General features: G+C 46.4%; 3 protein-coding genes across 3 annotated transcripts; 1 reads left to right on the top strand and 2 right to left on the bottom strand.

Moving 5' to 3' along the window:
* Positions 1–20,669: 20,669 nt before the first annotated feature.
* LOC131207828 (phosphatidylethanolamine-binding protein homolog F40A3.3-like) lies at positions 20,670–21,098 on the bottom strand. The gene has a single exon (XM_058200458.1). The coding sequence runs from the start codon at positions 21,063–21,065 to the stop codon at positions 20,670–20,672; it is 396 nt and encodes a 131-aa protein (XP_058056441.1). The 5' UTR covers positions 21,066–21,098.
* A 189-nt stretch (positions 21,099–21,287) lies between these two features.
* LOC131207827 (carnitine O-palmitoyltransferase 2, mitochondrial-like) lies at positions 21,288–22,325 on the bottom strand. Its single transcript, XM_058200457.1, has 2 exons — positions 22,308–22,325; positions 21,288–22,187 (listed from the first exon to the last, which is right to left on the bottom strand). The coding sequence occupies exons 1-2, from the start codon at positions 22,323–22,325 to the stop codon at positions 21,288–21,290; spliced, it is 918 nt and encodes a 305-aa protein (XP_058056440.1).
* On the top strand, positions 22,144–23,703 carry LOC131210289 (zinc finger protein 883-like). The gene is made up of 2 exons (XM_058203516.1): positions 22,144–22,382; positions 22,443–23,703. The coding sequence occupies exon 2, from the start codon at positions 22,780–22,782 to the stop codon at positions 23,698–23,700; it is 921 nt and encodes a 306-aa protein (XP_058059499.1). The 5' UTR covers positions 22,144–22,382; positions 22,443–22,779; the 3' UTR covers positions 23,701–23,703.
* The last annotated feature ends 82 nt before the right edge of the window (positions 23,704–23,785 follow it).

The raw sequence follows: 23,785 nt of genomic DNA, 5'->3' as shown, positions 1-23,785 counted from the left end.
CTTGGGGTGTACCCTCACAAAATATTTAATCGATGAACTCCCGACTCATAACGCCAGGGCCGCCCTCTAGGTATTGCTCTAATTCGTTTGTTTCTTCTCCAGCTTCTTTCTGGCATGGATCCATTCGTCCGAACAGACGATCGGCGCTCGGCAATGTTCAAATCACCTCCATTCTGTCCACTCCAATATTCTAGTGCGATTAACTAGCAATGATTGTAGTTACGGGATTCAGGTTCAGATTGTAGTACACCATGTGGCTCACGGAACCCGATATGCAATCACTCGCGAGAGATGGAGGATTTCGCTCTGCTGCTGCAGAGATTGTATTTCACTGTGTTCCGTTCACGACACTAACAGCGTTTTTGCTTTTCTACCCTGCTCTCTCAAACGCGCACACAGCATTATGTGGTTATTATCAGCTTTGGTGTTACACTTAAAGTTTTCACCGGCTCGACGGCGACCACGGTCTGATAGCTGACAACAGCATAGCAGGTACGAACGAAAGATGATCACTGTGCACGGTGCACTGGGTGGAGCTCCGTGTATCAAACAACGTTTGCTGTACTCCTTCCTTCGCAGGCTCCGAGACGAGACAAGAGACGGGATGGCCACGTGTAAGTTTCGTTGCGTTCTTCTGATCTTCCTTCGTTTTGTGTGCGATGTGGCCGGGGTACTGATCGCACATTTGACATATCACACAATCAGAACCGGTGATCTCGTGTGCTTGTGTGTATGTATGTGTGTAGTGGCTACCCTTAAATCGTACCTAAAGTTAAATTGTTGGCAGGGGGATGAAGCACCTTTAGCCTGGAACAAAGTGACAAAACAATAGTGATCATGGGGAAGTTTGCTCGTTTGTCTGTAAGGATCATTGTGTTGAGCGTTACCTCTTAGGACGGAGTTGTATCCCCCCGAGAGACACTCCGAAGCAGAGTTTCCCAACCCAGAGAGTTTCCAGCAGAGTGGGAAATATCACAGATTTTTATTATATCAAATGATGATCGGTCCGATGGCAATGGTGTCGCCTGCGCGCGGGGTTGATTGCTTGAATACCGCACACTTCTCAGCGCGCTATGGGCCCACGGATTTCATCCTGCTACATCTACTAAAAATTCTTCGAAGCCTTTCCGTTCCGTTTCTCGGTTTTCGGTGGAGTGTTTTTTTTTCGTCAACTATTGTTCAGCAACTGTAAAGGAACAAAAACAAAACACAACTTAGTAATGCAACAGATATTTCAGCGTTCACAATCTCAAGCACACAATGCACAACTTCGTGTGTTCGCTTTTTTAAGGAACTCACGAACAAGTTGAATGACTTCTGCACAGAAAAGTTCGACCCACTTCCTTCTTCTAGGGCATAACGGAGCAAAACTCGAAATAAAAGACTTGAATAGCGTAATGGCCGGCTGACAACCGAAGATGGTGGCATAGCTACTAGAAGCAAAAAATCATGAACCTAGTTCATGGGATGAAAGAGGGCCAGAGTTTGAGCGAGAGCTTTTCTTCGGCATCAGTGCGCCAATCATCGTGAGATCATCTCGTATATTAGGAACATATTCCCACCGTCACCGACACTGAAACTGCCGCACGTCCGCGGTTATTGCTTCATCAAAGTTTCTCAAGCCACAAAGGGACGAAAAGAACACACCAATTATGCGCAGATTACATTCCATTCCGTACTGCGCGGACCGAAATTATTACCAGTCCGCCGCGTGGCAGTTGAAACGGTTCTTACAAGCCAAAAACGACGCGGAGGCCGCGCGAGTCTATGTACCGTTATTCCCGGATCGCGGTTACAATGCAATCACAAAAGCAGAGTACAGAACTCGGTTCCCCTCTCAGCCACTGTCACACTCCGATGGGAACCACCTTCGTTTTGAGGAGGTCTTCTTCGGCAAACGGTTGGTGAACGATACACATTCCGGAGTAGACATAGTACCACCTGACAAGGAGTGCAATGTATCCAAATGCCACAAACACAAAAATCACAAAAATGTGAAGCTTCAAAAACCAACTATTGTCCGTTCACTGCATAAATTTACCGTCTGCTACCGTGTTCTTAGATTTGATCTTTCGTCAAATACACAGTGCACAGTAAAATAATTCGGTGATTAATCAACGAACATACTTTGCGGCAGCGCCAGTTGCGCAGGACAACGATCTAGCTCTCTCTTCATCTCACCAGTTTGGACCATTTTGGGACAGCAACTTCGAGCAGTCAGTCTGTTCTTCGCGTTTACAACCATCTAAGCACCGCGCATACAGAGTAGCGCCAAACCCTAGATGTTCAGCAGCAGCATACAGCTATTTGTGAGACTAGAATACAAGTTCATAAGTCTTTCTCTTTCTCTCCAGAAGGCGCCTTGGACTGAACTTTCCAGCCCAGCCACAGCTAAACTCGTAGCTAGCGCAGAAAGAAAAAGCTCAACATCGCATGAATGAATTTCGCAATGTTTCTTCTGAAGCAGAAGGGCCAGACCGCGCGGTCCGACCGCAGCATACGCCAAAAGGGGACCGACACAACACCGTGCGGTGGCGAAGAACGTTGTTTCTTTGCGTGCCAGGGTCGTTGAACGATGGAAAGCATAGATTGGGCACGAATTTCTTGTGTAAGAAGCAAACGACTCCCAGAGCTTAGAAGCAAGAATCTGGACGAGGATAAATGTTTCATCCGCCTGTACACCCCAAGTTATAACGTGTTAACAATTTATAACCCCTAGAGAAAGGATCATTATTGAGGGCACATTTAGCTATTACAATAACTCGCCAAAAAGATTATGTACAATGAATTTAAAGACTTTAAGTTGACAGCTTAAATGTTGAAATTTTCAAGAAATCAACATTGTTGGCCTGTATAACAATGCACTGAAGGCGGGTGAACAATCAGTAACATCGTGTTGCAGCGTCGGTGTTGTGGTTGTTAAACGTTCGCGAACCTATGCTGGACCGCGAAAAAAAAAGCGTCAGAAACGCACATATCCATAGCGCCATTGTGGTGGCGTGTTTGTTGCGGCCATTCGACACGCAGATCATCGTACCTTCCGCCCGCTGCCCCACTAATCCAACTCAACCCACCGCCGGTGTGTACCGTAAACAAAGCCAAAGCGCAATAAAAACAAACGGTTCAATAAACTATTACGTAAAGCCTTGGTCACGATGCACACTCTCGCGCACAGTGCCCGCACACACAACAGCGGCCAGTAAGTCCTCTGGTAGTGTGGTACACGCATACAGCCAAACGGGAGTGTGCAAGGTTACATTGGGCTCTGAGCTTGCCGCAGCAAAGAGCTTGATCGTCCAGCGCGATTGGAATGGAATGGAATTCGAATGGCGGTGAAACGACAGGCGCCAGCCAACGTTGTGAGAAGCGCATAAAACATGTAAAAAATCGGTTGCTGTGCAGCGTTTTTTTTTAAGCAAGTGTAATTCATCCCCATTTGCCGTTTTGAAGTTTTGCCAGCATTCTGAATGGAGCAGCTTATGTTGGAACGTATCGATGAATGATTTTCGAAAGCTGACCATGTGGACCATGCTGTTGATCCATCAAAACACTCTGCACATATCGATACAAATAGAGGCTAAATGTTTCCGAAAGATTACGTTACACACTGGAATTGGTTGGTGATAAGGGATTACAACAAAAAAGGACGAAAGCTTTATGTATCGCATTAAACAACTCCTTTCTATTGCTCTGCGCTCGCACACCGCCTCAGAAACGTCCGGATCCGGGCTTCTTGGCATTTACGCTCTCCTGTGGCAGCGAACCAGTCCATCATGCACACTCGTTCGAATGAGGCCAACAAAAGCGTGACTCGCTCGAACAAGTAGCACGGCCGAAGGTATTTGAACCGCTGCTGCCCGTCGATCACAGCGCTGCTTGCGACCTTTCTGTGTCTTGCATTTTTGCAAAGGACCAACAATGGTGCTGGCCGTTACATAAGCATCGGCTCCGTTGTTTTGGTCATGCAGTTTCGCGGGTTCACTGGAACGAGTTTGGGCAAGTTACAAATCGACATCCACAAACACCCTACAACCCAGACGAGTGGCGAAACGTTATTTGAAATGGCTGCTGAACAATTCGAGAAACGATTTGCATTATTTTCTACCGATATTCGCGAAAGTTCACGCAACACTCGCGGTCAACTTTTCTTGCACGAAACTTGCACGTATGGAAGCATCTATTTGCAAATTTCTGCAAACCACCAACCGTAGATGCACACAACATTAATGTCTTGGCCGTCGCGTCGATCACCCCACAACGAACCGACACAAACTACTGGTCGGTCTTGCAGTAGCAAACCATAAACATTTCCAAGCTCACAATAGCCGAGACTAACCAACCGGAACCGTGGCATAGTGTACCAAGCCATGTGTAAGAAAAGAAACAGAGTAGACTGTGCCGCCAAGCACCGCGCTCGTCGTGTGGAACCAGCCATTCACCTACTGAGGACTGGAAGAAAAAAAACGTATTCTCTGGAACTGCAACCCATTACATGTCGACCATACGGGTTGGCAAAAAAACGTTTTTCGATGTCTCTAAACACTTAGGCGACAGCCTGTTTTATTAGCATTCCCCACCGTACCGTGTGTACACGGAGGTGAACGGAATGTGTGTTCGAAGACAGCTGAACAGCCAAAGACAGCACCCGGCGGTGGTGGTGGCACATAAAACATTAGGAATGCAACTCTAGCTCCACCGACTTGACGAGGGCAGTTTATCCCGGAATTGTGTGGTGTAAAACACCTTTTGGGTCCCGTTGATAGAGCAGTCGGTAACCCTTGTCCCGATGGTTTGATTACCGACACCAGCGTGAAATAGAGGTTGGTGATGGGCAGTAAACTCCACCATTACAGAAAGCAACAGAGATTAACATTATCTCTGGTGCCAGACCAGGACCGCTAGCCGGTGGTTGTAGCCGAAAAAGAAGAAAAAAAGAAACTTTTTCCCGGAGCATCAAGGAATTAAGCCGCTCTGTCAGGCAGAGAAAAACAAAAGAGTGCAGCGAACCCTGCGAGGTGGAATAATGCACCCCAACCAGCGTGACAACAACGCACCCGACGACGTGGCACAAACATAAATGACAAAATATGTTGCGCTTTCTTCTATCTAACATTGTTATCTATGCACTGGGTGCGTTTTTGTAATTTTTAACGCATCTAATGTTGCACATGGGCTTACGATTTTTGCTGTTCTCGGACATCAAATTCACGCCACGCGGGCCAACTTTTGGAGTAACATATTGAGCAATGGCTCGAAAGGACTTACAAACTTTAAAATTAAAAAGAAAAGCCCAAGCATAGTGTGAAAAGTGGAAGTAAGTGGTTATTATTGCTGTAGGCTATGCGTTTTAAATATAAGAAACAAAAATGGGGAACATCCTAACTCTCCTGCTCTACTACTAATGGATTCTAATCGATCAGAGCAACACAGTGAAGAATTATGTTTTCTTTTTTCTACTCACCATATACACTCTCGCTCTCTAAAACCGCGTTCAAAGTGCATACAAAAATACTGAGGACATCGAGAAATTGTATCTGCGTGTCATCTTCCGCCGTTCTCGTGCTGTGTTCCGCTACATGTAGCACATGTTGCGTTACTAACACGTAGGAGTGTTAGTGAGGCCAGCTAGTGGCGGCGACCAGTAAACAACATCATTTACGAATTCAAGGTCGCAACGGTCACCACATGCTCGCGTTCCGCACGCACATTGATAGCCAGTGATAAGCCTTCGAGATGTCCGTACAAATACTGGGACCAGGACCAAAAAGTGGTGCGCAGCCAAGAGAAAGCAAAGTGGTTATTTCTTCAAAGACTGCTGCGAACATAAGGTTTTCGAACCGAAACCGAAAAACAGAAGGTCCTTAATGAACGGATGGACTGTGGCCGCTGAAATAGCAAAAATAGAGAAATAAAACAAACTCAGTTTACATGATTGAGCCCGACATGTTACTGATGGCAGCAGCAAGTACGTAAATCGCGAAGCTGTACGATGAACAAAATGGCGGTAATTGAAGCATTTTTCATCAATGGATAGCTTCATGATTCGGATATTTATTAATAGACTTCTGCCAGTTTTCTGTTCATCTCTCCGAAATACCCACGGATTCTCCGGCAGGTGGTCGTGGAATTTGTCACTCGCTGTCTCTGCCTCCTTTCCCCTCACTTCAACTCTCTCTCTCTTTCTCTCTTCCTTTCTTTTTTTCTCTTTGCGCTCTCTCGCTCATTCGTTCTTGTGTCGTTCAAGTTTTATCATCTGAATGGTATCAGAAAGGCTCCAAACAGCCACACTGGAGGCTTCTGGTTCAGCTCGTTACCTCGTTCGTGGACAGCTCGCAGTAGAAAGAACCATCACAAAAAAGCAGCAGGAACCAGTAACTGCGCATGCCTACGGTTACATTTATCTCTGAACACCACCACCAACACAACCCTAAACAATGTGGGCTGATTTTGCCACCTCGTTCAGAAACTAGCGAAGGTCGCTGGCGGTCTGGGGCGGTGGGTACGTTGTTTAGATATCTTACTGTACATATTGGGCTCATGTTCATCCCATGCAAAACAGTATCCGTATCCTTTCGGTGACTGTACAGCGCTCTTGACAGCCTACACACTCCACACACTTGCTGACGTCATGTCTATTTGGAAACAGGACTTCGGAGCAATCCGAGCGTGGGTTTCAGAGCAGCCATGATCAATACACAGCATCCAGCAACGAATGGCCGTGGTGAGATACAAAGGTATTTATCATCTTAATGTTGACCACATGGATTCGGGCCCTGAAAAAACAAATGTCCAGCAAAAAAGCCTATAATAAGTAGTACAACGTCTAATGCGGAATGCCTGGCCGGGGTTTGAATCGCTTTTGCATTACTGGCTCGGTGCAACTTACAAAAAATGCTTTCGAGGAATCCTTACGGTGGCTACTCTAGTTTCAATCACTGAAGGGCTAGAATTATTGTGGGTCGTATACTCTATTGCTCCAATTTTTCACTCTTTCGAGCAGAGGAACTCAACTGTAAAACTGCTTAGTACCATCGGTAAAGGACACCGCAAAAGTGCCTCGTCGGAACCGACAATACCGGAGGAGTGACTACTACCTAAAGGAGTTTTATCCAGATCGTACTTTACAATGACTTCAATGTATCCATGTATTTATGTTTTCGTTGAGTTCTGGAGGCACTTTTGATGTGAAACAATTAGAGGTTTCGAGGATTCGAGGTGATCAAGGTTAATAAAAGCTACTGTAAAAACTATAGTTTACAAACTGTCTCCGGAAGGGCTCAAATAACCGGCCGTTGGACATTTGTTCACTGATCCTGCAAACCGAAAGCGGCCAGTCATGAGCCTCGCTGAATTGCAATCATTTTACAATCCACATTTCTGCTCATTGCTTCTTTGGTCCCATTCATGGTTTATGCTTTGCTTCCCCTCTAGTAATGCGCTAAAAGAGGCCTCTACTCGCACGCTACGCCATTAAGGAGAGCATTACTAGGACACGCAACACACAGGCGCGCGCGTGGCCACAATGTTGATTGTCGGAAATCGAACGAATGCACCCAAGGTCGAAATGTGATCCTTTCCAGCATTGTGCCCGGTTTTGTTAGCCGTTCACCCCCACATGGACTTACTTATCACACTGTTGCTGCATTGCACCATTTTTTGGGTCTCAGCCCAGGACGATGGATGATGACTGCCGCCGTTCGTTCGGTGACTAGAACACACACGCTGCCAAGGAATTGCAGTCGCTCGCGTAAGCCAGGGAACAGCCAGCCATCCAGCCAGTCGGTCGGTCTACCGTTATCTCGTCATTTACCACAAATCCTTGCGACACACTACAGCTCTTGCACGGGAGTCACGGAATTCTACTAAGACAGTGCACTGGTTTAGTAGTGTTTTCATTACACAGGCCACTCGAGCAAGCGAGCGAGAAACACTCCTCACTCACAGAAATCACATCTCACTCAAGTGAGCAAAAGCGAGAGAAGAGAGCTTACTCACGGACCGGACCACGAATCTGCAACCACTTTCTGCAGAAACTCCCCGCACAACAAACAATCTCACTCTCCTGGTACGTCGTTATTCGTTATGGAATTTGGATCAAACGGTGAACGGGTGAACGGTTGGAGGCACCGCCCGCAGAATCTCACGGCCCCGCGAGGCACCGACCCGACCACACTGCAGCGCAACGGCGGATCCACGTCGCACACGAACGACTTTCGAATTATTGGCACAGGAGAGAAGTACAGTGTCACAGGCCAACGCCAGCCGTACGCACAGCACACCGCACGGCCCCCCCACACGCACCGTCAGCGCTCGACATCGCGTCTACTTTTCTCCGGGACGTCAGCACTGCTTCACTTTTTCGTTGACTGATTTATTCTTGCGTTTCCCTTACTTTCGCCCAACACGGCCACTGAAACGCCCGACCACGAGTTTGGGGCCGCTCTAGCTTTCTTCTAGTGCCAGCGACCGGACCGCGGACTGGAAAGATGGGCAGCAGCAATCATTTCGTGCACGCACACTCACGCACGCGAGGGGAACATACGCATATACGCATACCGTTACGCGCAGGCCAGCACGACTGATGGTGGTGATAAGATGAGGGGAGCGAAGCCAGGCGGGAGGTCGGGGGCCCTGGTATTTGAGACTCGTTTTCCTCCGTCTGCGCTCCACCAACTCTACGGCACGAGAACTTTGCAGCCAACTTTGTGCGTACGCACGAGTTCACGAATTTCACGCACGGTGATGATTGGTCACACCCAATTAGGTTGCTCCGTTCGCCACAGCCGAACCAGAGGGAGTATAAATCCGATTTAGTAGTGCACCGCTATCACTGAGAAAAGACTTCCTGCTCGATGCCGCCGCCTGCTACGCTGCTACTGAAGTGAAGTTATGTGGCGCTCGCCACTGCCTGGCTTGCTCTTTCTCACTATGAAATCTCGACTCACCAGTCAACAGTGTTGCCAGTCCGAAGCTATAAAATCCGTCCTAAAAGCCATAAACGGGCGCGAAACGTCACGTTTGTTTTGATCAAACATTCATAGTCTTTTCAGTAGGTTCGAAGAAGTTATGAAGAAAGGATTGCCAGAACATCGCTTACACGATCGGATATTAGATATTTCGATAACCAATTAAATATTCGTGATGACCGTCGTTCAGTGCCGTGTTTGCTTGAACTATAGCTCAAACTACAGATCCTTGTTCATCCCATCCAGATACTGATTATATCATATATCATCGCAGATGATACTGTTGGCCCACTGTATACTTTCTGAAACTCAACTGTATACTTTCTGAAACTCAACTGTATACTTTCTGAAACTCAACTGTATACTTTCTGAAATATACATATACACATACACATACACATACATATCCGTATAACTCCAGGAAAGCTGCCAAGTTTTAGTACCAGTTCAGTGGTCCAAACAGTTCAGTGCAGTTCAAGGAGTTCAGTTGAAAATGGAAATGGAATCCCATGAAATTTTTTTTCGCGGGACAGATTACACCAGATTAAAGGAAGCGATATTAGAAAATGGAAATTCTGTAGTTTTAGATGTGGTAGACAATAGAGAACAACAATATGCAAACCACGCTGAATCATGGCAAAGGATTGCCATAAAAATGGGATGCCCGGTGAAAGAGTGTAAATATATTTTGGGAAATTTTCGCCAATTGCACCGTAGGAAACGCAAAGATAACGAAACGATTCGAGATTTCCTTACCCGTTACACATACGAAAAGCCTGCCAGAAAAGCACGAGAACGACGAATGATGCGAAATGTTAAGAAGCGTGCCCAAAAACGGCAAAAAACCAGGGATAAAGCTCAGGTAGTTAAAATAGTACATTATTGCATTTGTAGGATTATTAAGTTATCTTATTGTTATCTTTTATTTAGAAAGCCATTGCAGCGATGGAAACCGAATCCGATCTCGACATCCAATTCCCATTAATAAAATCACACAAAAGCCCATTGGCTTTCCCAGCGGTACCAGAAGAAGAAGAAGCTCCACATACTATAGAAGAAGAAGAAGTTTACAATTTACCCATCGTTTTTTTCAACGGGATGGAATACGAAACTGTCCAGTCATCACCACCACCACCACCACCGACAAAAGATTGTGCCACAAAAGATTGTGGCACGCAGACCACAAATTACACAAAAGATTATGGCACGCAGACCACACATTACACAAAAGATTATGGCACGCAGACCACAAATTACACAAAAGATTATGGCACGCAGTACGAACCACCACCACGATCGCCAACACCACCACCATTTTCACCAGGACCGCCAACACCACCACCATTTTCACCGGGACCGCCAACACCACCACAACTCGTCAATAACCACAATCTACCAATAAGTGAGATAAACCATTTAATGGATCTGCAGGAACAAGCCGAGAAATGCATATTAACTGCTGTAGATCGCCTTACTAAATACATAGCAACAATAGAACAAAATAGTTCATTAGGAAAATTACGATACAGTAGGGTTAAAAGAACCATTAAATCAAAAATCAATCAATCACCAGTAAAGAAAACAAACACTGAAATAGCAAAAAAACAAGAAAAGTGCCTCATCAGGCGAGTGATGAGGCACTTTGTGCAACTAAAATTTATAAATGACCATTGCGTGTGGTCGTTACCTAGAGGAGCGAAGAAAATATGTTTAAAAAATTTCGACGCCTGTTGGCAATGCATATATGTAGTGTTTAAGAATAATTTTAATATTACCTGTACATATGATGATTTTTTAGTACATTTAAGATCTATTTTCCAAAGTGCCTACGAGCCAAAATAAAATAAAATAATAATTCATTAAGTTAAAAAAAATCGTAACGGTTTTTCATTGATATAAACCAAAAAACCGGACGCAGCCTATGAAACTGGCTGCGTGCATTGGCAACGGTTTGCTGCATTGGCGCGCGTCGCCAACTTGAAGTTGTAGTGGTATGGTAAGGTATGGTGGTAAGGTTATGGTTGGTATGGTAATATTCCGTACGGTTGTGTAGTGGTGCCGCATTTTTTCGTAGCGCCACAGAAGGGTGTAATGGTAATGTATGGGTGTTATGGCAGTTAACGGTTTTTTCGTAGCAGTGGTATGGGTGTTATTTTATTCGTAACGGTTTTTTCGGTAACGGCAACGGTTTCATTACCATTTACCAAAAAACCGTCGTACAGAATAGAACCGTTATTAGCAACCCTGAGAAACGAAGCCTTTTTGCGAAGCGAATAATAGATAATAATAGGAATAAATAATAGAAATAAGTGAATGTCTGCTAGTGTTCGCGGAAACTGTGAAGCTGCGCAATTGTGCAATTGTGTAACAAGTCGGAAAGTCCTGTGAAAATTTGGTGAAAAGTACGGCGTGCACCGCGAAACTGTGAGTAGTTTTTGTTTTTAATAATTTACAGGTTTCGTGTTACATATTTAGCATTGTAATTGTTATACTGTCATTTTAACTTACCTTCTACACAAATGTGACGAAACGACTGCAACGAGCAAAGTGAAGAGTTTTCAACCGTTTTTAACGTTGCGTAAGCTAAAGTAACTAGAATTGCTGTTGTTTGTGAGCTGGCCCAATAAACTTACCTCTATTATGTTTATCAGGATCGAAGGATTCTGCACGAGCTCACAGAGATCCGGGAGAAAAATCGTAACCTAGAGAATAGAATAGTGGCCTTAGAAGCTAAAGTGAAGTTACTTTCAATGAGTCACCAAAGTGTTTTTAGTCCAATTAGTACGAATTATTGGATGAATTTGAAAACAATGCTAGTGATGAAAACTTCATCGTACAGTTGAAGTATAAAATCGGGCAATACAAACCGAAACCGGTCACACCGGAAAACGGCCGTGATGTGTGTTTCCAAATAGTCGACCAATTTTTTACGAGAGAATTGCTTACACAATTTTCATGGTGTGGCCGCACTAAGTCCGGACTTTTTAGCATGTTCTTTTTCTATTTTTCTTTCGTTGTCACTCCAGAAAACCCAACATACGGAGTGCATTATCCCAGTGCGAAAAAATTTTCAACTCGCACCGCAAATACGATATTAACTGTTTTATTCATTTTAATTACACAAATACACAATTCCGTTTTTACTTTTACTACCGTAACGTACGATCACTGCGTTTGTTTCGGTCTCTGGCTCGAGCCGGGTTTATTTTCCATGCGTCATTTGGTCCGTAATCTTCAATGAAATAAAGGAAAGGAACAAAGTTAGTGTTACATTTGTAGCATTGCAATCCTGTCACTTTAACTTACCTTTTCCACAAATGTGACGAGTCGTCTGAAACGAGCAAAGCGAAAACTTTTAAACATTATTTGATTATAATTGAGTACTGTTAACGTGGTTGAAGTGTTGTCGTTTTTGACCTGGTGCAATAAACATACCTGGATTATTTCTATCAGCATCACAACAATGGAACAACATTTCAACGAAAGGGTTCTGCAGCGATGCACGTGAAAACGAATGACATAGAGAATCGACTAGCGGCTACATAGAGCGACATAGAGACATTACAGACAATACATTAAGTTGTAATTATTTATTATAGGTTATTATTAGTAGTAGTATTAGTTACAAGTTATGTATATTATAAGTTGTTTACTATTCGCGCCAGCCTAAAGTAGAAACCAGAGGGTAGAACACAAATCCATCATCTAAAGGAATCGCTACTAATTTACAAATAATATTTATTTACTTATTTATTTATTTCGAAAATGAATGTTTGGCCATATGATCGGCCTTAACATTTGGTGCTTATGAACTAGGAGCGGACATGAACACATTGTTTTTAAAGCTAGCAACCGACATATTAAAATTAAACTATAATTACTATAAAAGCTACGCATAACATTCGAAATTGGGTCATTGTTAGGCTGTCTTGCTGGTTGCGGAACAAGAAAGTCACGGTTTCGCATCGGCCTGGAAGGCGCGTAAATATTTATGCGGGCCAAAAGCTCCGCGGCGTCTATCTCTCCTTTAAGCAGCTTTGCCACGAATACACTTTGGGCCACTTTACGCCTAAAGCTAAGTGGTTGCAGTCCTAACAGTAAACAACGAGTTCTGTAGTCAAGATGAAAAGACCTTACAAGAAAAAGACCTTAGTGCAACCCTAGTAAATTTACGTTGTACGGCTTCAAATTTGTTAATCCACAAAGCAGTATTGGGGCAACATAGAACGCAGTTATTCTCCAGGACGGAACGGACAAACGATACATAAAGAGCTTTAACACATGTTGGGTCACTAAACTCCTTGGTCAACTTAAGTACAAAACCTAACATTCTTAGCGCCTGGTTAACAGTTTGCTTAAAATGTGCGTTCAAATTTAATTTACTGTCTAATATTACACCTAGGTCACGCATCTCATTACAACGTTGAATTGGCGAGTTTAACAGACAATACGAATAAGAGATCCCTACAGTAAGTGACTATACCACATTTATCAACAGCAATACAAAGATCATTTAATTCACACCAGCCACAGAAATCATCACATATCTTTTGCCGATATCGTAGAGACAGGCATATACAATCGGACATCGTCAGCGTACATCAAACAAGCGTTGGTGGGTAAAACAGAGACTACGTCATTAATGTACAGCGAGAATAAGAGTGGGCCAATGTTGCTGCCTTGTGGAACCCCAGACGTGCTCGCGAACTCTCCGGAGGTGATACCTTCTAAATTTACCCGATATAGTCGTCCGGTCAAATAAGATTGGAACCAACCTAATAAGTGCCTTTCTATTCCAATCCGTTCAAGCTTAGCCAGTAGTATATTAATATTTACGCGATCGAATGCTGACTTTAGATCGGTATAGATGGTATCCATTTGATACCCATTTGCAAACGAACTGTGACACATTGACACGAACTCTAGCAAGTTTGTAATAACTGACCTCTTAGGGAAAAACCCATGTTGTCGAGTGCTAATAATTCTTGAGCTGTAGTTCATTAGAGCTTTATGTATCATGGTTTCGAGTACTTTTGAACAGGCACAGAGCGAAGTCACACCTCGATAGTTCTCAACTTTAGTTTTATCATCCTTCTTATGTATTGGTATCATCCAGGAAGACTTCCAGATAGTGGGGAAAGTGCGTTGCTTCATGGAGAGCTCAAAAATGCGGACGAGGGGGTAGGCAAGTACCCCCCCGTGCCGTATGATGATGACTGCAGGAATCCCATCTGGTCCGGGATTCGAGGACGGTTTTAATCGATCAATCGCTTCTAAGACGGAATCGACTGAGATGTCAATGTTCTGTTGCGTGAACGAGCTATTGTCCGACTGGACATTGCCGAGGATGGTCTCTAGTCGCGTGGGATCGGTATTCGAGTGAGCCGTGAAGAGCTGAGCTTCTCGAATCTGTCGGCAAAGAGATCACTCACATCCGATATGTTCGAAGCCGTGATACCATTGTACGACATTCCATGCGGAAGGTGGTTACCCTGGCGTTTGGACTTGATATATCTCCAAAAAGCTCTTGGGTTCCGTCGCAGGTTACGTTGCAAACGGTTTAAGTATTTACGATGCAGCTGGTGAGTAGTAGTTGTTGTGAGCAACGTTGAAGCACAATTTGGTCCACTGTGATGGTTTGCGACGAAAGCTCCTTTGGCAAGATAATTTTTGTTTTCTTAAGGCACGTAGGAGCCTAGTGGACCATGGAGGGCCAGTGTGCGGTGTAATTTGAGGACAACATTTCTTTAGGAGATCCTTTATGACATCATTAAACCGAGCCACTGCTGTCAACGTCAAGGTCATCGTTTAAGAAGCTCCAGTCAGTTAGATCAACTAGGTTAGACAATTTATCCCCGTCGACACGTTTGTAGTCAAGCCTGGGTTTCACGTCGATTGTTGCACGAGAAGATGATGAAACACTGGCACAAGGATGGTCAAATCCAGAGCAGGATGGAAGTTATCGAGGTCGACAATGGGAAACATTGATTCCGATACATTATAGTTACTGTCACTCACGAAAATCAGATCAAGTAGTTTACCGTATTACCGTAGTAGTTTACATATTCTTAACGCAATCAATTTGAGTGAGCCCATTAAATGTCATGCTGTCAAGAAGTGCATTGCCTCCATGTGACACAGGCGATGCATCGTCAATACTCGGCATATTCTCGGCAGATCCACCGCAGCTGCGGGGGTTACGAGCAAGCTCTTTTCGGCACGTCGCAGAGACCCGAGACACTTTCCGTGAAAGGACTCTCCGCAGATGCCAACGCATGTCACAGGAATTTCGTCAGCGGCGAAGGATCCCGAGCAGGAAGAGCAAGAGTCGGACATGATGGATATTAGTCGAGTGTTTAGTAGTAGTGGAAACGGTGAATATATTGCAAACTCTGGGCTGTGTGAAGTGATTCAGTGAAGTGATGGTAGTGCGGTTCGTGTCTTAGTGGTGAGGTGAGCGGTCTTAAGCAGCGCGTTTAGTGAACAGGTGTGTAGGTGTTGGTGTCAGAGCTTAACGACGAAGCACCAAGCCAAAATGACTGAAGCTGGACAGCGAACAGCTGATGACGCCAAAACAGTTCACCACGAAAAAAACAAGGCACAGACGCACAGAACCCGTTACGCGCACGGCCAACAGATCAATGACACTAAAGGAACAAAACAACTCGAAACAAGGCACAATACGGCGGTATTTCACTGACAAACGCAAGTGTAACAGAGAGCACAACGAAGACACGTCCTGATTCGTTCGCGACAGTTGACAATGACAATATCATCCCTGGCATTAGTTGCAAGGCTACTAAACTCATGCAAACTATCAACTTTAACTACATCCAAATCAACAGTCAAGTCCTCTAAGTCCTCATAAAATGGTTCGCAACCATGAACTATATTGTCATCAGTTGCAAAATGCATAGCAATTTTGAAAAAAAAATTTTGCAAAAAATGAATGCATTTTCTGTGAACTTAGAAACCATTTGTCAGCCGGCACCGCCTGTTTTAATGTAAAATTACTAGCTAATTTAATTACATAATATTGTGTTCTATTTTGACGATTAGGTTTCTTTAACTCCGGATACAGTACGGATGGATGAATTTTATTTTTACATAGGGCTTGTTCCTGAATTCTATTTGCTAATTGTTGTAAGGGACGTTTACAAGATTTGATTTTACGTTTTAATTGGGCTAAAGAATTTTCAAGGGGATATGTTGTTGATATTGTGGGTAAGGGTCCAAATCGATCTACTTCATCCACTACATGTGTTAATAAGTGAATGTTACTGGTAATTGTGTTAGATGGATCCTAAACGGCGAGCGAGCCAGGAGGCAGTTGAAGAAAACACCAAGCACGCCAAGCACGCCAAGCCAAGCTGTTATGAGTATCGCGGAAATAGGCGAATGTTTGATAATAACGAACTGGAATCCGCTCGTCGAGTGTTGGACAGTGGCACGGCAAATCAACGTGAAACGGCGGCCGCACTGTCCCGCGAAATGACGGCGATCTTCAACAACAGTCCGAACGTAAGTATAGCGCAATTAAATGAACAAGTAATGTGCTCGTTGAGTAGGTATATACCGTGCCTTCCGCTGGATCCACGGGCGGCGGTAGACAAGGATTGGAACATCGAGCCGATAGAAGTCCGGGACAATTCTGGAAGTGTTATAGGGCACTTTTGGCACCGTGGTTTAGGTAAGTACGCCTTATCATAGATTTATCACATTACATTACATGTACGATCTATTATTGCAGAAAACGCACTTAGCGAACTAAACCTATCGAGCGGTGCCACTTTAGATCTACACGTCGATGGTGTGCCGTTGGAGCATGTAAAAGAGAATGTTTTGCAGTCATGGACCATTTGTGCGAGGGAACACGAACCGCATAATCCACCAGGTGAGCCTTTCGTCTTAAGTGTCTTTTGCAGCATCCTCAAACCAGAAGCAGAGCAACTACTCGGCACGCTTGGCCGCGAAATAGGAGATCCGGAGTGCTCTGTGACGATCAGAGCACTACTTACTGACGCTGAGGCACGCGCGATCGTGAAAGGTAGGTCTTGTCTCGGCGTCTTGTTGTTACAGCTTTCTAATTTCTTTTTCGTTTTCTTATAATTACAGAGACGGTGGCACAAACGGGGTACTATGGTTGCACACAATGCACCATAGAGGGTACGTACAGGGAAGGGATTATGAAGGTGTCGTTTCACAATACTGCGGCATGTGAACTGCGGACACATGCCAAATTTTTGGATTTTGAGTACGTTCCTTTTCATCATGCACCCAAGGTGCAAGGTCAGATTCCGCTAAAGGCATTCGGAATCGACCTAATCAAGGACGTGACAATTGGGGACGATCGACATTTATTGCATTTAGGGGTTACTAAAACCTTTGTCGAAACGTTCGTATTTGGTCGACATAAAATCGCCAAAATGGAAGAAAAAAAATTTGATTGGCTGCAACAACAATTGCAAAAAGTCAACTTTCCGCATGAAAGGAAGCACAGACGCTTCGCCATTCTTGGCAACTGGCCGAAACATTGGATGTGGGCATTCATGCTAGATGTTGTCGGCATTGTGCTATTGCCTGCAGTGCTGCCCACAGAGCACAGTAAAATTTACAATGATTTGCATTGGGCAGTTGCAATTTGCAACCGGACCCGCAACAAAAAATTGTTGAACGTTGCGCAAAAATTACTCGAACAATTCGTTTCAAGGTACTACAAGGCAGTCGGCTTTGTACCTTGCAACATTCATAGCCTCCTTCATCTAGTGCCGGAGGTTAGAGATAAGGGTCCGTTGCCACTTCAGTCAACAAACCCTTTTGAAGATGTCCTTAGCACCATCGGCCAAACGATGGATTCTAAGGACAGTAAAAAAGCGGTTCATCATGTGGCAACGACCCTTCTGCTGCATGAAAGAACACGCTCCCCTCGTCTCCCCCTCGTTGATGGAGCCGTCCCTATGGAGAACGGCCTCAGCATCCAAGTGAGGGAAAACTTCTTGCTAAGAAGCCAAGAAATATCGCCTAACGAAGCCGATTCATGGTTTTTGACTTGCGATTTTAAAGTCGTGAAGTTTAGACGAGCTTCGCGACTGCAATGTGGTCGGCTAGTTATAGAAGGGCATCATTTGGCCAAAGAAGCGGAGAAGGGGTTCGAACATTGGTGCGATTTGCCGGAAGAATATAATGTATTCTTCTCAAAGGCACAAATATCGCAGAATTTGAGGGAGTTTGTTGTTGACGAACTATTATGCAAACTTTGTGTGATAGATTTGCCACAATACAGGGCGTTTGTTCCGTTGTTCGAGTCGTTTAAGCCAGACGTTTAAGTTTTCACTTTATCACAGACAATATTTTTGGGGAGGGGGGAAGGGAGGGGGTGGAATGGGGAGGTGGAAGTCGAACAGGGGCTTGCGACCCGAGGCATTGAAGGACCCGATCGCACGCAGGAATGGGTCAACTGATCTGAAGCGAGATCGGCGGGGAGGAATGAGGAACGGGGGTCTGTCGCGGAGGCGGCGGGATGGAGCATAGAATTGGAGTGACGAAAGTAGAGAGGGGGCATCGGTATTATGGAGCAGGAGGTTTGCGATGAAGAGGGATTGGGCAGCGGAGTGGCGGGACGCTATTGAAGGAAGCCCCAACAGAGGAACCCAGGAGCCTACGAATAGCAAGCCTGGTAAACCGCCGTTGCACCTTCTCTAACCTATCCATAGAGGAAGGCGACGCGGGGGACCAGACAACACAAGCGTATTCGAGGACAGGACGGACCCAGCAGCAGAAAAGCGCCCTCAGGCACCACGGGTCGCGTATGTCAGGAGACATACGACCAATGAGGCCGAGGGTCTTGTTGGCTTTAGCCACAGTGGCCTCGATCTGTGGCGTAAAAGATAGCGTGCTATCGAGGCACACGCCGAGGTCCATCACCTTGGATACTCGAGGAAGGGGAGTGTTGAGCAGGGAATAATCCCAGGATAGCGGGGAGCTGAGGCGCGAGAAGGAGATGACGCAGCACTTGTTGGGGACAAGCGGAGGCCGTTGGACGAACACCACGCTGCGAATTCATCAATAGCTTTTTGGAGGGAACGGGCGTCGTCAAGGTTGGAAACAGGGAGGAAGAACTTGACGTCGTCGGGAGGAAGTACGGCGGAACAGTCGTTCATGGACAATGAAAAGAGGAGGGCACTCAGGAACTTGAAGAACCCCGGAGGGGATAGAGAACGAGGGAGAGGTGGAAGATAAGGTTTTTACACAGACGGATCGTCCGGTAGTGAATGATTAGAACCAGGAGAGGAGAGGATCACGCAAACCCATCTGCCGTAGCTTAGCGACCAACAAACTATGTGAGATGCAGTCGAACGCGGCACTAAAGTCCGTGTAGACCACATCCACCTGTGAGCCGGAGGCAGTAGCAGGGTAGATGCGTTGCATGAGGGACATGAGGTTAGGCATAAAGACCGATCAGACCGCTTAGGCATAAAGCCATGTTGGTCTACAGCGATGGAAGAGGAAACGAGAGATAGAAGGTAGAAGTGAACGACTGATTCAAGGATTTTAGACGTGGCACAGAGGAGGGAAATACCTCGGTAATTTGAGGCGGTTTGGCGACAACCTTTGTTGTGGATCGGGACGAGCCACACAGACCTCCAGCCCCGCGGATGAGAAGAGAGATCTACAGAAGAGCTGAACCAGGACTGGGACGAGGGAATGCATACAACTGTTAAGCACAGAGGAAGGCCTGGGGCTTCAGATTAGGAAGGGATTAGGAGGAAGGGAGGCTTCAGATTAGCGAGGGCTGCCAGGACGTCGAACACTAGGTGAGGAAGGGATGTCCGCGGTGAGCCATGTCTGGGTGAGAATTGATGTCGGACCCGCCCGAAGGAACTGCCAAGCGGAAGTCCGTCAATTTAAATGTGTTACCGTTCTCTACGACGCGACGTGTTTAGGAGGAGTGAGGGAGGAGAGCCTATGTATCCTTCAAGAGGTAAGTTGAGTAAGTAAGTAGTAAGTAGATGCAGTCAGTGGGTTCATGAATATATCGATGGCACGCGCTTGCTCAGAATGGCAGGAGGAGCAAAGGAGGAAACCACGACAGCAAACCTTGAATGAGTAGCCTTGCTAAGTCGTGAGCGCGATATTTTGCGAGCGTACCCATGGGGGCACGAGTGGGACAAACTTGTCCAGCCTCCCCTTCGAAGGTAATGAGCAGGTGATCCGAAGGGGGCTCAAGGCATTGGTAGGGGGGTTTTAGTGGGTAGGTCCGGACTCCTCAGAGACCGGAAATCCCACACTACCGGCTAGGAGGTCTCGCCCTCCTAACGGTGCCTATGAAGGTTTCCCGCCCCACATCGAAAAAAAAAAAAAAAATGAAACATACGTTTTAATATGGTTTATTTAATATTTAATTAAAGGTTTAATTCTTCCAGCGCGGGAGTTTCTTCCAGTCTGGCACACAAAGCGACGTGATGTTGGCACCGTACGAGATGACCTGCACCTTGATGACCTTATTACGCCAGGTGAACCTTTTCACCGTCTCTCTATGGCCCCGGTTGTCGGATGCGCCACCGTGCCAAAGCCATCGACCGTGACTTTCACCGGAGCACCACATTTCGCACTGTCCATCTCGTAGCTTTCGATCGTAGAACCCCGCCTGCCACCATTTTACGATCGTTGAACGCTTCACTTCGCTTCTTCTGCAGATCAAGATCAATGCAGCCGGATTTCGTCGAACGTTAGCTTGCCGTTCTGTTTGTACACCAAAAACACGTATCGATGAAGTCCAGTGCCGAACGGCGGCCCCGATCCGACATACGCCGAAAGGGTTTCCCCCTTGGCAATGTCATTGCCAGGAATATTGCCGACCAGCCAATGGTGCCATTCGCGGAACTTTGGTTCCTTGCGGCTCGGGGCATCCGGATCGGTCATACCAATGGTGTATAGCGCGTTGGCCTCCGCATTCCACTCAACCTTCGGAACGTCCTTAACCTGCGTCGGTGTCAGAACATTGCCCTCTTCGACGACGGCTCCGCTGGGGTATGAGACTTTGGCCACTGCGGCCGGAGCCACCGGAATTACATCGGGAACCACTTCATGCTTCTCCATGTTTTTCACAATGGCAGAGCTGAATAAACGGATTGAAGTTGCGAGCAGAGGGCGGGCGAGTACGACTGAGCGCGACTGAAGCCACATTGTTTCGTGCGACGTTTGCAAAATGGGGCTCTATGAGCACGCTGCCAACACCACTCGAAGGAAGGATTTTCTAAAAGCATACTTTCAGGCTAACAAACGAAAGCTGGCAAGGCACCGATCGTATCGAACACCGATTCACTTGTCCTTTGAAGGTGGACCAGTAGCCTTGAGAACCTTGGCAATGTCTTCGTACGCATCCCGCAAACAATCGACAAACTCACGCCCGTTCCGATGCGGTTTGTAGCTTGAGACGACACTTCCCAGATACCCGTCTTGAATGTTGTACCCAATCCCGTAACCATCGCGTACCACTGGTCCAAATCCTCCGGCCAGCAGAGCTGGTGACGAGAGCGTGCTGGTCGACAGTATGTTATGGTTGATTGCAGCGTAAGCCGGATCTTCGTACAGGGCCGGCACCGAGAGGCCATTTCGTTGGGCCGTATGCCGCAGCCCAAACAGATGACGATCGAAACCCTGACCCATCGCGGCCTCCTTCGTGAGTTGCCCGTGAACTGTCGAGCAGCGGTTCAGGATTTCGCGTAGCTCAGCCGCAGTCTTCCGCTCTCCCGTTTTCCGTTCGACCTCCAAGCAAAACTCCTTCGTTGCCACCGTACACGGCCGCATCGTTTCCGTTCGGCCGTGCCGGAACGCAGCCGTACTGCACGATTCGTACGTTCCGACGAACTGGCCGTGCTGCTTGTAGAATGCAAGCTGAAAGCCCAGCTGCATTACCGAGTCGGGGCTGATGCGCTGCTGTTTGCAGAAACCCTTGTTCATGCCCTCATACTTCATAAAGTTCATGTCCAGCGAATCGATGACCGCGTTATGATTGTTTTCCGCTACTCTTAGGGCATTCCGAACCGTTTCGTCAACGGTGAACTCGATCGGAAATACTCCATCCTGGGTGCCTTGAGTCGGACCTCCCTTCTGACCAGGATGCACAAACGGGGCTTTGGTCGTTTCCTTAAAAATCTCTTGAAAGTAACGCAAGACCGCGACACCGTCACCCCACGAGTGCTCGAAGTTAATACCGGCCTAAAACTAAAACACCGACTCCATTCGCTGTGCGCCAGTATGATCCAACTTTTGTTTTCAGATAGCGGAGGACGACGGCTTCCCGTCGCACGGGTGCGCAAAATGTTGCCAGGATGTTACTCTTGCGTACAGATTCATCCACACGTGTCGCAAGTCCGACACGCACTTGCGAACGCAGCAAATCGATGCAAAACAGTACGTATAATGTATTTCCACCATTACGAGAAGGATTCGTTGATCCCTTTTTACTGTTAGGTCCGAAGCTGAAGACTCGGAACTATCTACCGTGGTAACGGAAGACGCGAATGAAGATATCGATTACAGCACAGAACCATTGATTCACAGCTCTAAACTGTTCAAAGTAGAAGCTTTAATTGACCAACCGGAGGACCACTGTTTCGTAGACTGTGACGGAGAACTCGATGGTGACGATGGCAGCGGCACAGAGACCTATGCTACTGAGTACCTTGAGGAAGAATGCCCTGACCGAGAGGTTTCGACTGAGCACACGGATCAAGATCAGCGGTCTGTCTTTTGCTGTGACTTCAACTGCGTACGCCAATTCAACACCGAAACGGAGCTTAGACGGCACATGGCTTTACAGCATTCGATCGATGGCGACGGCCAGGCAAGAAGTGATGCTCTTCATCGGTGTAGTAATTGTGATCAATATTTCAACGATGCTGAAGCGCTTTCAGTTCATTTAAAACAACTACAATTGAAGCAAAGCATTCTGGGCACTGTACAAACGGCCCGACAACAAGTGCATCCTAATCTGTTTAATGCACCCGTGAAGAAGTGTTGCGGATGCCTTCAATCGTTCCAATCGTTAGAGACGCTGTTGCAGCATACCGAGCAGCAGCACTCGATTCGCAAAATGGCTCGTGACCCGAGCAGGCCGGCGCAGTGTGAAATTTGTTACAAACTGTTTCGCTGCCACCCAAACATGCGCTTCCACCAGAGGGTGGTCTATCAACCGTGCAACTATCGATGTCACCTCTGCGACAGACTATTCACCACGGCGAATAAACTGTCCAGGCATCAGATCACGCACGACCCGAACCGCAAGTTTAGGTGCGTCGTTTGTGATGCCACCTTTAAGGTAGAGCAGAATCTGAAAATGCACTCGCTGGTACACCAAGAGGAGAAACGGGAGGTGTGCAAAACGTGTGGGCTACGCTTTCGGCGGAAATCGAACCTACGGATGCACCAACGCACGCACAGCGACACGTACTATCACGCCTGTGCGCACTGTGACCGAAAGTACAAGAACAAATCGCAGCTCAGCGAGCACCTGAAGGTACACACGAAGGAACGACCGTATCCATGTCGGTTCTGCGAGAAGCGCTTTATGTATTACAGCGACTGGAAGCGCCACGAAACGACTCACACGGGCCAGTATCCGTATGTCTGCTCGTGCTCGAAACAGTTTATTCGCAAAAACCGATACACCCAGCACATTGGCAAATGTAAGGCCAGTGTTGAGGCGCTGGACAACGAAACAGGGAAATAGAAATGGCTGCAATGTTTTAGAGCTCCTCCCATGTGCACGCTGCCACTCTTCCAATAAAACCACCAATTGTCCCATTGGATGTCTC

Source organism: Anopheles bellator, chromosome 2 (genome assembly GCF_943735745.2).
Source record: "Anopheles bellator chromosome 2, idAnoBellAS_SP24_06.2, whole genome shotgun sequence".
Lineage (NCBI taxonomy): Eukaryota > Metazoa > Arthropoda > Insecta > Diptera > Culicidae > Anopheles > Anopheles bellator.
The sequence above is the reverse complement of the archived record's forward strand: the minus strand, read 5'-3'. Positions and strand labels throughout refer to the sequence as shown.

Bases quoted from the DNA above. Each gene is read 5' to 3' on its own strand.
- LOC131210289 (XM_058203516.1), top strand. From the start codon at position 22,780: ATGGCTTTACAGCATTCGATCGATGGCGACGGCCAGGCAAGAAGTGAT.
- LOC131207828 (XM_058200458.1), bottom strand. From the start codon at position 21,065: ATGGAGAAGCATGAAGTGGTTCCCGATGTAATTCCGGTGGCTCCGGCC.